Source organism: Pelodiscus sinensis, chromosome 4 (genome assembly GCF_049634645.1).
Source record: "Pelodiscus sinensis isolate JC-2024 chromosome 4, ASM4963464v1, whole genome shotgun sequence".
Classification (NCBI taxonomy): domain Eukaryota; kingdom Metazoa; phylum Chordata; order Testudines; family Trionychidae; genus Pelodiscus; species Pelodiscus sinensis.
Genome location: NC_134714.1, coordinates 59,210,971 through 59,226,843, shown reverse-complemented (window position 1 = coordinate 59,226,843; position 15,873 = coordinate 59,210,971). Strand labels below are relative to the sequence as shown.

Below are 15,873 nucleotides of genomic sequence, written 5' to 3'. Positions count from 1 at the left end.
CAATTAATGGTGGTCTACCTCAATTTTTTCATTTGCAAAATGGGGATAATGACATTTACCTGTCTAAAAAGGTCTGGTGAGATTCATTAATGTTCGTAAAACAATTCAAAACTCACCGAGAGAAACTGGTAAGAAGTATGTTTAATCATCATCTTCCACTATAGTGCATTCCTCTAGAGTCTGAGCATAACAAAAAGGTTAATTTATATGAGCTCAGATGTGAAACAAAGACGAATCAGTTATTTCAATCTATAACTGTAAGACCATCCATTTTATAGACTAACATAGGTTAACTTCTGTCCCTCATGTCACCGTAGGCATTATAGGTAGGCTTTAATGTGCTTTTGTTGCTGCTTCAGTACTTTCATGTATTCACCCATATTTCTTAAGGAGTGTAAATTGAGCTACTCTGCATGACTAGCATTCAAAAGTCATAATATGACTCCTACAACATTCTAAGTATGTCTGTCAAAATTTCCAGTAACTGGTGCTCTTACAGTTTTCTCACAGTCTGTACTGTTTGTTTTTTTCTTTCATTCTCTAGTGGGAAAAGGCAATAAGAAAGTGTAAGAAATGCAAGAATGTAGTCAGTAAAGCCAAAACACTGCATAATGGTCCCCCTTGGTTAGAAGATCAAAACAGACAAAAAGTTTGATGGTCAAATTCAAATTTAATCCATGTAACATGATTTGATTTCCATTTTACAATACTTTGTTTAACAGGTCAGTTCCAGGCTGATTTGTTTTAGGAACATCTATCTTTTAAGATTACTGACTTCCAGGCCAGGGCGAACCTCTATTCTGATGGTAAAGATTGTAACACTTCTGATCCTTGGATTGATGACCAGAAGATTACTTATACAAACCAAATCTCATTCCATTTTTACTTTGGCAGAGGAAAGACCTACTCAACCCTTAAAGGAAGAGTAGCACAAACATTTGACCACTAATAAAAGCAGAAAGAATAGAGAACAAACACATGGACTAGACTTCCTGAATAAGTAAGTGCCATTTTTACATAATCACTTTTCTGAACATAACTGTTCTTTAAACATAATCTATTCATTACAAAAACATCAGAGATGGCAATTTCTCTGATGTGGTCTTTCCAAAGCATTCCCAAAAAATCTGAGGCAAAAACCATGAGCTAGCATGTGAAGAAAAAAAATGAGCAGTGTGATGAGTTTTATGGCGCTTTAAAGACTAACAAATTTATTAGGACATGAGTTTTCATCATAAAGCTTAAGCTTCAGAATGGGATATACACAAGGACCAGAGTGTTACATTACTATGGGGAAGATCAGTGCTAATTCAATCAGAGTGAATGTGGCCCACTTCCAATAGTTGATAAGAATGTGAGAATACCTCTAGGCTATATCTACACTGTAAGCTTCTTGTGCAACAACAGCCATTTTTGCGCAAAAACTTGCAGAGCATCTACACTGCACATGCGTTCTTCTGCAAGTAAATTTACAGTAAAGCATCAGAACAGAGAGCTTCTTGAGCAAGAGTTATTCGTCTCCCCACGAGGAATACACCCTCTTGCGCAAGAGCTCTTGCACAAGGCGGCAGTGTGGACGGGCAACAGGGGTTTTTTGCACAAGAAACCCCTCTGGCTAAAATGGCCATCAGAGCTTTCTTGCGCAAGAGAGCATCCACGTTGCCATGTATGCTCTTGCGCAAAAGCACATGGCAGTGCGTATGCACTCTTGTGCAAGACCTTTTGCATAATAACTCTTGTGCAAAACAGTTCTTGTGCAAGAAACCTGCAGTGTAGGCTTAGCCCAAGGGGAAAATTACTTTTTGTAATGACCTAACCATCCCCAGTCCCTATTCAGGCCCATTCTGATAGTGTCAGGTTTGCACATGAATTCTTGCTCTGTAGTTTCAGGCTGCAGCCTGTTTTTGAAATTATTTTGCTCAAGTATGGCAACTTTTAACACTATTACTGAGTGCCCAGAAAGATTCAAGTGTTCTCCTACTGGGTTTTGAATTTAACTGTTTTGATTTGTATCCATTTATTCTATTGCACAGTCCAGTTTGTCCAATATACATTGCTGAGGGGCACTGCTGGCGCATGATGGCATATATCACATTAGTAAATATGCAGGTGAATAAGCCCCTGATGGCATGATGGATTTGGTTAGGTCCTTTGATGGTGTCACAGGGTGGATATGTGGACAGAGTTGGCCACAGGATTTGTTACAGAGATTTTTTCCTGGATTAGTGATTCCATGGTGGTGAGTATTTGTTTCAGGTTGGGGGGCTGTGCATAAACGAAAACTGGTCTGCTTCTGCCAACATGCACAGACTGAAATTGAGGAGAAGCAGCATTTTTCTCAATCTCAGACATGCAGATAGGCCTGCCAACCAAGAGGTGGGAGGCAAAGGAAACAGTTGCCCTAAGGCTTAGTGATTCAAAAGGGCCTGGAGCACCCAACCACTGCTGCCATTACCGCTACCATAGTAGGATGGGCAGCGGCTGGATCCCTGGGCCTTTTAAATCACTGCTGGAGGGCCCTGCCACATGTTCCTGGAAGACCTGAAGGCTGGCCTGTTGTGGGGTAGCCAGCACAGTATCCTCCAAGTGGCACTGAGGACTAGCTTGCCCCAGCACCACCCCTTCTGCCTGAGGCCCTGCCCCTTTTGGGAATGCAGGGCAACCCTCCACCCACATACCTTGCCACACGGCCCTACTGTCAGCCCCCCTGTGTGCAGAACACAATGTCATCCACACCTCAGACACAACTCTGACATTATAATCAAAGAGGTGGACAAAGGAGATGCTGTAGTTATTATGAGTAGGTCAGATTGCAAACGGGAGGTTGGTAGGCATCTCTCCAAACGCATATTCTACAAGCCACTGTCCTCTAATCCCACTGAGGAGTACCGATAAAAAAACCTAGCCCATCTACTCAAGAAACTACCTGAAGAAGCACAAGAACAATTTTTTTCAGACACAACCCTAGTGCCCTGACCAGGGGTATTCTATCTGCTATCCAAGATCCATAAACTTAGAAATCCTGGATGCCCCATCATTTACAGCAGTATCGTCTGGCTATATAGATTCTCTGCTCAGGCCCTATAATAATAGCACTCCTAGCTATCTTCAAGACACCATTGACTTCCTGAAGAAACTATAATCCATCATGGCCATTATGGATTACACCATTACACCAACATTCCACACAAGTATGGACTACAAGACATCAGGAATTGTATCCCCGATGATGTCACAACACAGCTGATTTCTGAATTTTATGACTTTTTCCTCAGCCACAACCATTTCAGATTTACAGACTATTTGTACCTTCAAGTCAGCCACATTGAGATGGCTACCCACATGGCCCCACAGTATGCCAACATTTTTATGGCGGTCTTAGAACAATTCTTCCTCAGGTCTCATCCCCAAGTGCTCCTCCTCCACTTGCACTATATTGATAACATCATCATCTGGACCCATGGGAAGGAGGCCCTTGAAGAATTCCTTTGGGATTTCAACAGTTTCCACCATCAATCTCATCCTGGACCAGTCCATATAAGAGATTCACTTCCTGATCATTATCATGCAAATAAGTGATAGTCACATAAACACCACCCTATGCAGAAAACCTGCTCCTGGCCAGTGGGATTGGTGGGAAGTGGCATGCACCGCGACACCACTTCCTGTATTTCCCATTGGCTGGGGACAGCAATCCACGGCCAACGGGAGCTGTAAATGTGGCCACCTGTTTGGAACCCACATGAACAAGCATTCAAAGAACACCAACTTCTAGATACACTTGTTATGTGAATGCTTTTCCCCTAAGAGTATTCTGATATATATAAACCTGTATTCTGTCTAACCATGCACGGTCAAAGCCCAAAATATAACCTGACCTATTCTGTCATTTGAACAGCAATACAAATATACATAAATATCTTTTTGCACTTAATTTGTATGCATATAAAGGAAAAGAAAAAACACTTTTTGCTTAATAATGATAGCATATAACTAGTTCTAATTAGTTTTTGACAATCACACATCAAGGTGAATGGAATCAGAGGAGGAAGAAAGATCCCACTGTGCTGTTGCTTCTTGCTTACAGACATTTTCTCCCTGAAAATCCAATCTTTCAAATAGCCCTTTTATTATTTTTTGCAGTGAAAAAATATATTTTCCTTCTTAACTGAAATTTTAGAATTTATAAAAAAATCTCAAGAATCAGTTAATTTTCCAGTGTTGCAATTTTTTCTTGTCCCTGATGTTCAGTCAAGGGTTTCATTGATCCCCTCATCCTCTTTGTTGTTCATTTGGGATGGGCAATTTGCTATATGCATTTGAGCAAAGAACTATCAACATCATTGAGAGTGTTGCAGCAACACACTGAGAGAAGCAGCTCTTGTTCCTGAAAGGCCCCCATGTTTTAATTAAGCATGAAGAACATGCATTGGGCTGTCACAAAGGAACACAACTTCCCTAGGTTCTCTAGGAATCTGCTAAGATGTATTAGTAGATGCCTGGTGATCCAGCTCAGAATTGATATTTCCTCATGAGGGAGCCATTTTGGGTGCATAAGGGGGCAGCAGCTGTGCACTTTGGGATGTGGCTAGCTTTTCATCCCATTCCCCTGGCTGGTGTGAGAGGAATGCATGGAATGCAAGCACTTTCTTCTCACTCCCTTAGCATTCGGGGAATGGGATGAAAAGCTAGCTGCAACCCAGAGCGCATGGCTACTGCCACACCTAAACACCCAAAATGGTGCCCTTGTTTCCTCATGCATTTTTAAGTGCTCCCTCCTGCCAGAAACACAAAGCTCACACACTTCAATGAGAACTCAATCTTCGCCAAATTTCCAGTTAAACATTTTGGTCCCTTTTGCTGAAAACTATGGTGATTGGTATACTTTTACAATTAATATAATACAAAAAAGAATGTTATTCAACCCTTATTCCAAAAGGTTCACCTTCAGATAGAGACCAACCATGGAAAATGTTAGCCTCAAAAGTAAATGCTTCAGAAAATTACCAGGCATGTGAAAGCTTGGTTTGTAATAGCCAGGGCTCGAGTAGATTTTAGCCCAGTAGATTTCCGCATGACTGGCGAGTGGGGCTCTCCGCTGCTTGGCGAGCCCTGGTAATAGCAATTGCATTTGAACCTTGTCTATAGAAAGTACAAATATCACTCTCGCCTATTTAATGTACGTGTACATGGAATTATTTTAAAACTAAAATTCTCACAATATACACAAAGATATTAGTAATAATTTTTATATGAATGTCCTGTAAGGAGTTGGGGTAATAAACTATCTTCCTGCCAACATGGGCAAGCAATAGGGCACTCCAGAAAAACCTCCTCACAATGCAGAATTTCTGTTTTGCTAAAAGAGTGACCACTCAGCAGGCACCTGCATAAGCAGGATTTGCAGAGGAACTTCATCCAGTTCTCCCCTTCATGTCATGCATCAAACCCTCAGGTGGTGTAAGGGCTCTTTTTTGCTGAGCCCAGGTGCCATCTTGTCCCTGGAGACCATTGCTCTCCCTGTAGCAGGGTGCTGCTACAAGTGGGCTTTCTGTCACTCTGTGAATTGCCCCATTACGAACAGTCTTCTTTGTAGACATTTATTTTTAATTAAATGTGTCTTCTATAAAAGAAAAGACTATTAGCTTAGCCAGGGTCTTTAATAATATCACAGGAATTTCAGGTTATCTTGAAAACATTGAACGAGCAGAATGTAATATACAAAAGCCTTTTCTACAAACAATGGACCATGAGCCAAAGTGATTTTCAGTCTCTCTTATGTTGTTCTTACTAATTCATTTTGCTGACGCTTTTTCTCCTACAACAGTTCCTGATTTTAACATTTATTTTGTTTATAGAATCTGTGTGTGACTGATCAGAATATATAACAGAATAGAATACTAGAACTGGAAGGGACCTCGAGACATCAAATCCAGTCTTTTGCACTCACAGCAGGACCAAACAGTCTAGATCATCCCTGATAGATGTCTGTCTAACCTGCTCTTAAATATCTCCAGTGATGGAGATTCTACAATCTCCCTAGGCAATTTATTCCAGTGTTTAACCACCCTGACAGAAAGCTTTTCCTAATGTCCAACTTAAACTGCAGCATGGCAGTGTTTAAGACCACTGTTTCTTGTCCTATCATTAGAGGCTAAGGAGAATAATTTCGTCCCTCCTCCCTGTGACACTCTTTTAGATACCTGAAGATACCACTAAAATGTCCCCTCTTTGTCTTCTCTTTTCTAAACCAAACAAGCCCAATTCTTTCAGTCTTTCCTCATAGCTCATGTTTTCTAGACCTTTAATCATTTTTGTTGCTCTTCTCTGAACCTTCTCCAATTTCTCCACATCTTTTTTGAAATATGATGCTCCAAACTGGACACAATACTCCAATTGAGGCCTAATCAGCAGAGTACAGTGGAAGAATGACTTCTCGTGTCTTGCCCATAACACTCCTATTAATGCATCCCAGAATCATGTTTGCTTTTTTTGCAACAGCATCACACTGTTGATTCATATTTAGCCTGTGGTCCACTATGACCCCTACATTTCTGCTGTACTCCTTCCTAGACAGTCCCTTCCCATTCTGCATGCATGAGACTGATCGTTCCTTCCTAAGTGGAGTACTTTTGCATTTGTCTTTATTAAACTTCATCCTGCTTATCTTAGACCATTTCTCCAGTTTGTCCAGATTAATCTGAATTATGACCCTATCCTCCAAATCAGTTGCAACCCCTCCCAGCTTGATATCGTCTGCAAACTTAATAAGCGTACTCTCTATGCCATCTTCTAAATAGTGGATGAAGATATTGAAAAGAACCAGTCCCAAAATAGACCCTTGTGGAACCCCACTTGTTATGCCCTTCCAGCATTACTGTGAATCATTAATAACATAAAATAGTTAAAACTAGGTGTTAATACTTCAATCTCAGCACATTATATCACTGTCTTGGGCAAACTTCAAAAACTTTTCCAGGTGACATTCCCAGTCTGGCATTCTTTTCTTAGCTTCTTTGCACACTCTGTGCAGCTCTGAGGGCTAGGAGTGGGGGAGGCTGTGCCATAGTCTTAATTTCATGGAGGGCTGGCTGATCCCGAGGTCTGCCCCTTCTGCCTGAGGCTCCTCCCCTGCTGGGTGCACAGTGCCAGTCTCCCCACACCTTGTTCAGAACATGCAAGCAGTGTAGACGTTCTGAGGCTGTCAGCTCCCCTGAACATAAATAATAATTTTTTCAATTGTACCACAGTATTTAAATTGCATTATCAGAATCCACAAAGCTGTCTGTTGAGGTAGGAACACTGGGGAGTATTAGACACCTGCCTAGTATATATTTAACTATATAGTGAGAGACACACATGAAAATAAGTAGTCTAATGACTGCATGAATCATTTTCATGTTATTAGATGCAACCGACTTCTAGTGAAATAGCAGCAACTAAATTGCTTCGTGTGATTTCTTAATATACTTACTCCTAAAGGAAATTCTGTGCCAAAAATGCAAAATTTTTAATGAAAAATTCCAAAATTATGACAAAAATGCAAATTTCTGCATATTTATTCATGAAAATAATGCAACATTCTGCGTATTTCATTTATAAAAATAATGCAACATACTCATGCCAATGTCACTTATTTTGGCAATTATTTAAAGTACTATACAGAAAAAATAAAAATAACTGTTCAGCATTTCCTAAACACATGAAAGTTAATAGCCGGGACACTGCATTCCAACTGTAATCCTGGATTTTATTTTAAATTACTTTACTTTCATTTTGGTGTTTGGAGTTCTATAAAGTGGCATGTTGCTTTAAATTGCTCAGACTCTCTCACAAGAAAGGCCGAGTCTATACTAGACCCAGAAGATCAGCTTCAGGTACACAACTCCAAGTATGTAAATAACATAGCTGCAATTGACATACCTGAGCTTAGCACCCTCTCCACAGAATGAGATCAACAGAAGCAAATGCTCCCTTCATCTTCCCTTACTCCTCATGAGGAGGGGGAGTACTGGTGCCACCCGGTACATCAGCAGCATTTGAATTAGTGGGTCCTTATTAGGGATGTTAGCATGTAATCCTTTACACAATTATCCAATACGCCCAGACTTATCGGTTAATCCTAACGGTTACATGCACACACACCCTTGCTGCCTCTGATAGGAAGAGGGTGGGGAAGGCAGGAGCTGGTGTGCCCCTCACTCTGCTGTCACTGACAGAGAGGCAGCAGCACTGGGGAGAGGGAAAGGCGGGATTCAGTACAGTCAGAAGCTGGCTTTCAAGCTGGCTCCTTGCGCATACCGCTCCCTCTGAGCCACCTGTGCTGCTGCTTCTCTATCAGAGGTGGGGGAGGAAGGCAAGCAGGAGCCAGTGCTCACGGGGAACCGGTTTAAAAGCCGGCTTTCAACGAGCACCAACTCCTGCCTGTTCCACTGTATGTAAATGTGTAACCTCTACAAATTTCAACAGTTATATGTTTACACAAATACATGATTATTAACATCCCTAGTCCTTACTAGGCTCACCAAATGGAATGCCCAAAGACCTATCTTTGGTGTGGCAAGTGGAGACGCAGTCAAAGTCATAGTTATGCTAAACATTGTTCTGCATTTTTTAAAATGGATAAGTAAAATATATCCTGAGCTTTAGTCTAAGCTCATTGTACCTCTCTGGCAAAAGAAAAAAAGCATCAAAAGCAAGTAGACCTTCCTAACTGAAGATTCACTTACTATCATTTACAGTAAGGCTCTTTTATGCCACTGGAAAGGTAAAGGAGCTGTAACTGACTAAGAATGGGAATGATTAACAAACATCAGCAGCTAGCCTGTTCAGTTATTTTCTGTTCTGCCTCAGGGATAGAATCTGCTTCACACAGCCCTATTCCCTCAAGCCCAGGATTCAACAACAAAAAGGAGAGGGACAGAAAGAGTCTCTCTCACTCATATGCAGGCAGGCAGGCACTAGACCCACTCCTTTAATGCCTCTCCACGGACACAGATGCCCAGCCATGATTTGCTCTCTGCTGCTGGCTGCTCCCACACAGCAGATGCACTTAAGCTGCTGTGGAATGGTTGGGTGTTCCCCACAGGTTTCTTTGCTCTCCCATTTTTCTGCAGGGGAGCCAGAAGTCTGCAGAAGGTATGAGTTCTGAGAAGGTATGGATTCCCCAGGAATAACATATTGAACAAAAATCTGCCATTGTTATACCAGTACAACCACACTGACCTCAGTGAGATTGCAAGGGCATTATGGAAGTCAAAGTTTGCCCTCACTATCAGTATAAGGCATTCGGAAATTGTATAACAGTTTGGCACACACAAATACCCTTTTCATACATTTTATAGCTTCATATTTACTCACACAAAGAAAATGCTGAGAAAAAAATCACTGACAAGTGACACTACATTTCAATTTTCAAGGAAGACAAAGAAAGTGTATAAAAATGAATGCTCACTCACTTCTGCTGTGAATCATTCTGGTCTGTAGATGGGATTGTCAAACACTCATCATGGCCATGAAAAAAACGTACTACATGCCCACCAAGTAGATATCCTGGAGAAGAATCATATTACCTAATTAACTTGTGGAAACATTTATTAAAAAAATCAATATTTGTGAAGTCTATAACTGTAAAACATGGATTTCGTATTTTATCAGAAGCGAATGAAACAAATGAATATGACAAACTGTAAGACAACAAATATATTACTTCTGTATAATATTGTTTCCACAATAAAAGTCTGCACTGAAAAGGGAGTTAAAAAAGAAAATAAGTATCTCAGACATTTAAAAGTTAAATTAGGATTTAGAGATAGGCAAGTTGAAATTTAAAAAAAAAGTCCATAATTACTATTGTTTTGAGACTGGCATTTTGAAGTAAAAGCACAGTCATATACATACTGCCATAGTTTTGAGATAGAAGTGAGTTTTCTAAAATTATTGAAATTTAAATAAGACATTTCATACTGTGGATAAGTAAAGTTATCAGCCCATTTTGACATTTATAATTTGTGTCAAAATCAAAATTGTATAGCAATAGCAGGTGATTAGAGCACAGAAAAACACTTAGCTATTCTGTATATTTAGTTTTTAATGGAGGCTATCTTTCCAACCCATTTAACACAAAAACACAAAAACTGCAGGTCAAATATAGGCAATTTGCCACACAGCACAAAAGAAGAAACATGATTAATCAACAGCTTACTGTGAACTGTTCTAACCTCACTAAATCTGTGCTTTGAAGGTTTTATTTTGGTGTTGTTGCCTTCGGTGTTTTGTTTTGTTTTAAACACATGTAAAAGCAGGGGAAAGGAGAGAGCAATGGTTCTCAAATCGTGGGTTGGGACACCAAGAACATCTTCAGTAGAGATGCCAGTTCTCCATCATAGAGGCTTACAAGGTTTCTGCAGCTGTTAAATGGCTGGCCGTAATGGAAAAAAAAGTGGGTCACCTGCTGAGTGGTGGCGGGTGTGGGCTCGGCTCTGGGACTAGGATGAACCTTGAGTCCATTGTTCTCAACTTTGTCCCCTGGAGGGGAGTGGACTTTCATGAGCAGATGAGATGTTAAGATGTGTTTAGGGCTCAGAATTGGAGCATTGCATTTGCATTTCTTACTTGTTTTACATTTCAAATAGGCATTACTGACTGTGATTTTGTGCTGGGTGTATGGGGTTTTTTTCCAGCAGAATTTCTGATTCTGATTTTGTATTGTTCTGTACCATGCATTTTTCTATTAGATCCAAACTTTTAATAAACACAACCCCCCAAATGGGTGAATGAACTTGCTTTCCCAAAGCACGTCTTAATGAGGGGATTTTTTTTCCTGAAAAATACATCTACAGCTTCACTTTCAATCATGCAACAAGGTAAGATGAAGACAGCGTGAGGGCATGCCTCTGATGCTGCTTTTGTCCTCGATGACATTTCCAGGAAATAGAAATGTGAAACAATGCATTTTACATAGACAAACTTTGGACCACAATGGACTGGTTTATTGTGACATACCTGGGCACAATACAGACTAGTGAGTGTCTGTGTCACCCGTCCTACAACTGTGGGTGCCATACTGTAGTAGTTCACATCTGGAATGCTTACAAACATCCTTCAAACTTGCAAGTCTCACCCTGAGTGCCTATGTGTTACTGCAGCATGCCAGACACACTTTGGCTTTCACCAGCTTTGGTTATTGCAAGGTGACCCCAACACATATCGAGTCCCAGATTTTCACAAAAAAATCTATGTCCTGTACAGTTCAATCCTCTATTGGACAGAAGGGTGAAGGGGTAATCTCTAGTAGCCAGCATGGATTTACCAAGAAACAAATCACACCAAAGCGATTCAATTTGTTTCTTTGACATGATAATTGGTTTGTTGGCAAGGAGGAAGGCTGTGGACATAATATACCTAAACTTCAGCAAGGCTATTTGACACAGTTCTACAAGATATTCCAATAAGAAGGCTGGAGAAATGCGGGCTTGATAGATACATAATTGGTTGAACAACTTCATTCAAAGAGTAATTATTAATGGAAGCATGTCAGATTAGAAGTTCTCAAGTGGGTTTCCATAGGGATCCAGAGAGATCTTGATAAATTGGAGAATTAGGCTATAAAACAACAAAAATGAAATTCAACAAAGACAAATGTAAGGTGCTACACTAAGGGAAGAAGTAAATTCACAAATATAGAATGGGGGAGGGTAAGTGGCTTAATAATATCACTGCTGTGAAGGACCTGGGAGTTGTGACAGATCACAACCTTAACAGCAGTCAGCAATGAGATACTGGTGCAAAAAAAGCAAATGTGAGTTTAGGTTTCATTAACAGAGGCATAAGACTACAAGTCATGAAAGGTGATAGTACCACTCTACTTGGTGCCTGTTAGGTCTCATCTCTAATACTATGTCCACTTTTGGTCACCGTCATATAGAAAGAATGTGGAGAAACTAGAAAGGATCCAGAGATGAGAGACAACGATGGCCAAAAGAGTGGAATGCAAGCCATACGAGCAAAGACAGAAGGAAACTGGTATATTTAATTTGGAAAAGAGGAGATTAAAGGGGAACAATAGTGGTTTTCAAATACTTGAAAGGCTTCCATAAAAAAAGATGGAAAGCTGTTCTCTCTTGCTAAAGAGGCCAGGACAAGAGGCAATCAAGTCAAACTACAGCATAGAAGACTGAATTTCATGAAAAACTTCCTAACTTAAGACCAGTAGGACAATGGAACTCACTGCCAAAAGAGTTATGGAAGCTCCTTCACTGGAGGTTTTCAAAAATAGGCTGGTTAATCATCTGTTTTGGATGATTTAGACCCAACAAATCCTGCATCTTGACAGGGGATTAGACTAAATGACCCTATTAGTCACTTCTATTCCTATGGTTCTAGAAGTCTATGATTTTGTGAAACACCTGTGAACAATTCGAGTACATGGTGTGAGATCATAACTCACTGTATCCTCAGTGATTAGAAGAAATTGAGGAGAGGTTGGGGCTACTAGCCCTTTTACACCCGTAGAACTCTCCAGGAGAGAAGGAGAGCTGAAAAGTCTCAACAGATACTGTTATGCAGAATAGTGATAGAAATGTATCCGTGTTAGTCTGGTGGGTCTGGCCCATGAAAGCTCATCACCTAATAAACTATCTTGTTAGTCTTTCAAGTGCTACATAGTCCTGTATTTTGTTATGCAGAGGGTTCCAGAAGCTTATGGTGAACAAGCTTGGTACCGCAGACAAGAATATAGAAGCCACTCAAAGAAGAAAAATTATATTTCAGCCTTATTTTAAGACTCCACACAGCTCTTCACCTGCCTAAATCCTTCTTCAGCTCTGACATCTTCCTAGTTAAATAGCTAATTTTCAAACTTAATTGAATTCCATGTTCTCAATCCCAACTGCCTTTTTGCCACCTTTGATACACTCCTCAAATCTTTCTCTTCCTCCTGCCTCCACTTCCCTCTTCTACTTTCTTTGCCAATGTAGACAACACTCCATTCTGACTGCCCATAACCTAGGCATCATCTACAACTTGAACCTCTCTCTCAGTCCTCCCGTCTAGATCTTGTTTAAATCTTGCCAGTTCTTTCAGAATATTGTTTCTAAAATATGGCCCTTCCTATCCATCCGGAAAACTAAACCTCTCACTCCAGATTCATCATCTTGGAACACCCTTTTCTCTTGCCTTGATATGTACAGTCATGTCTCACTCAAATACATCCATAATGCTGCTGCAAACATAATTTCCCTAATTTACTGCTTTCACCATATCAGCCATGTATTTACATCCCTTCTTTGTTGCAAGAAATGTAAGATTCTTGTTTTCTTTTTCAACATCTTTTATAGCTTGTCATCTGTTATTCAGTATAAAAAAGTTGACTTTTGTCTCCAATCAGTGCACAATGCCAGTCTCCATCACCTATTAGATTTTCTAAACAAGTCACCATTTTAATGCCTACTTCCATGCTGTCCTTCATGTTTGGAAAGAGCTCCCCATAAATATCTTAAATCTACTTTATTATCTTCCTTCAAACCTCTCCCTAAAACTGGAATTTTCATGATAGGTACAAAAAACCTTGACAATGTTTAGATCACTGATGTTCTGAGACCACTGCCTACCTTGCTGACCAACATCTCTTGAAGTCCTTTTACTACCCCACTGGTCTGTCTATACCCATCTCTTGTATCTTGTTTTATACTTGGATTGTAAGCTTGATAGGGTGGGAAACATCTTTTTGTTCTAGATTTAAACAGTATGTAACACAACATGGTCTTGGTTCATAACTGGGGCTTCCTGGCATTACGGTTATAGAAATAAATAAATAAATCTTTTCTTTCATTGATCCCTGTCATACTTCCTTTGCTCTGCATATCCATCACAAGGTGTTACTCTGTTTGTCATCTCTCACTCAGCCCTGTATACTTTGTACATCTACAATTACATCAACCATTTGATTTTTACTAGCGAGTTTAATTGTTGTGCTATCCATACTTCCCCCTCTTGCCCTTCAGTTATCCTTCTTTTCTCTATTATACTTATTTTCTATGTTTTTGTAGACTCTGTAAAGTGTCATGAAAAATTATATAATAAATATTCTCTTTTAACATTCTCTTTTAATATGACATACCTTCTTCAGTGTTGCTTCCTGAGCATGTAGGATGGACGTTCCAGAGGGTTTGCATAAAGGAGGCATCAACTTCTACGTTTCCATTTGACATGGAGAGATGCTGTAACAGAGAGAAAGCCATAACTCGGAAGAACAGTTCAAAAGGATGTGCAATAAAATACTGTTTTCTCAAACATTAGGGCTATGTCTACCTTGGCAAGATTTTGCGCAAAAGCGGATGCTCTTGCACAAAAGCACATCTTTTGTGTAAAGGCACATGCCAGTGTAGATGCTCTCTTACTCAAATACTCTAACACAAAAACTCTTGCGTTAAAGAGTATTTGCGCAAAATGTTGCCAATATAGACGTAGCCTTGGTTGAAAACTTTCAGTATCTCAGAAATCTTTCTGCAATTTCTTAGACTCAGACACTTGTTTCACAGCATACAAATCTATCCAAATCCACTCAGTATTAATAATAGTAACAACAGCATTTATTTCTACTTAGAATAGAACAATCAAAAGAAGAACATTTCTACAATAAATGGCCTTACCAGATATCTTTCAGAGGACACACTGACCAGGATAAGATCATCGCCAATTCGAACTTTCTCTCCTTCTGACCTCTGTTTAGAAGCAGGATGTATTGTCCACCAGCATGCCTCACCTACAATATACAAAGATGCTTATGCTGGGTTTCCTACTCCCCCTCCGCCCCCACCCCAGCCGGGCCATGCACTGGGCTCCCCAGCTCCCCACGCAGCCCAGCTGAGCTGCACACCATCTCCCACCATCACCTCCCCCAGCAAAGGTCCTTACCCCCAACCCTGCATAAGACCAAGCTCCAACTCCCACCTCCCTTCATCGCATTGTGCTCCTGACTTCCCCCCTGCCCCAGCACACGGGGACTCCTGATCCTGGAACATCTGTTGCAAGACTAGAGAGTCCCAGATTTATAGAAGTGCAATCTGCATATCATTCTAAGATAGTGTACAGATACCTTTATAAGACATTTACATAACATGCAGTAAACATCAACAATTTTATAAGGATATTTGCCATATATACACACTGTTTTTTTTGCTTTTCTGGCAATTCACACCTCCCATTTCCCCTATTATTGGCACTGTCAGTCAAGCCTCGATGAACCTGATACTGTAATTGAACATCCGTCTCTTTCCCTCAACATCTGAGGGTCATCAAGCTTGCAGTTCAGAACCTGCCTCCTTTATGCTTTCTACAACCAGTGAGTTACTGGCTCATTTCCTACATCAGTTTTAACTATTATCAGTCTTTCAAGCTGTCCTGTTATCCCACCCTACATATACATATCTTATTTTATTATTTCAGCTGTGAGCTATATGCCCACTATAAAATGAAATTATACTGTATTTTAAAATGATGCCTACTACTTTACAACACTGCTATGTTACAAAAAGAGAATCTATGGATTAATTCAATGGATTCTGCTGGTAGTGCATAACCTACCGGCCCAGGCAAACAAAGTTTAAAGTAACCACCCTAGAACTCTTTCTCCATATGCCTTGTGATAGTCTGGTGTATTTTGACATCAATAAAAGTCCCAGGGAAATTATACAAACTTGTCCAATTTTTCACACCCATTAATGCCTGTTTATGGAGAGGCAGTAAGCTAATGAAACATGGGAAAGAATCATACACAAATGGAAGAGTTGGCAAAAAGTAGGAGGGCAACAAGCTGTTTCAATCTCTAAGGCAATATATTCTGAAGGATTTTTTACCCTAAAATTTACTCCT

General features: G+C 40.2%; 1 protein-coding gene across 20 annotated transcripts in view; it reads right to left on the bottom strand.

The window, feature by feature from the left end:
- The window catches only part of RYR3 (ryanodine receptor 3), a 527,532-nt gene that overhangs the window by 359,849 nt on the left and 151,810 nt on the right, over positions 1-15,873 (bottom strand). For all 20 annotated transcript variants that reach the window (XM_025189447.2, XM_075927046.1, XM_075927052.1 and 17 more), the window contains 3 exons: positions 14,652-14,764; positions 14,120-14,219; positions 9,459-9,552 (listed from right to left, as the gene is read on the bottom strand). In XM_025189447.2, coding sequence (XP_025045232.1) covers positions 9,459-9,552; positions 14,120-14,219; positions 14,652-14,764 — 307 coding nt within the window. The remainder of the gene's footprint in view (positions 1-9,458; positions 9,553-14,119; positions 14,220-14,651; positions 14,765-15,873) is intronic.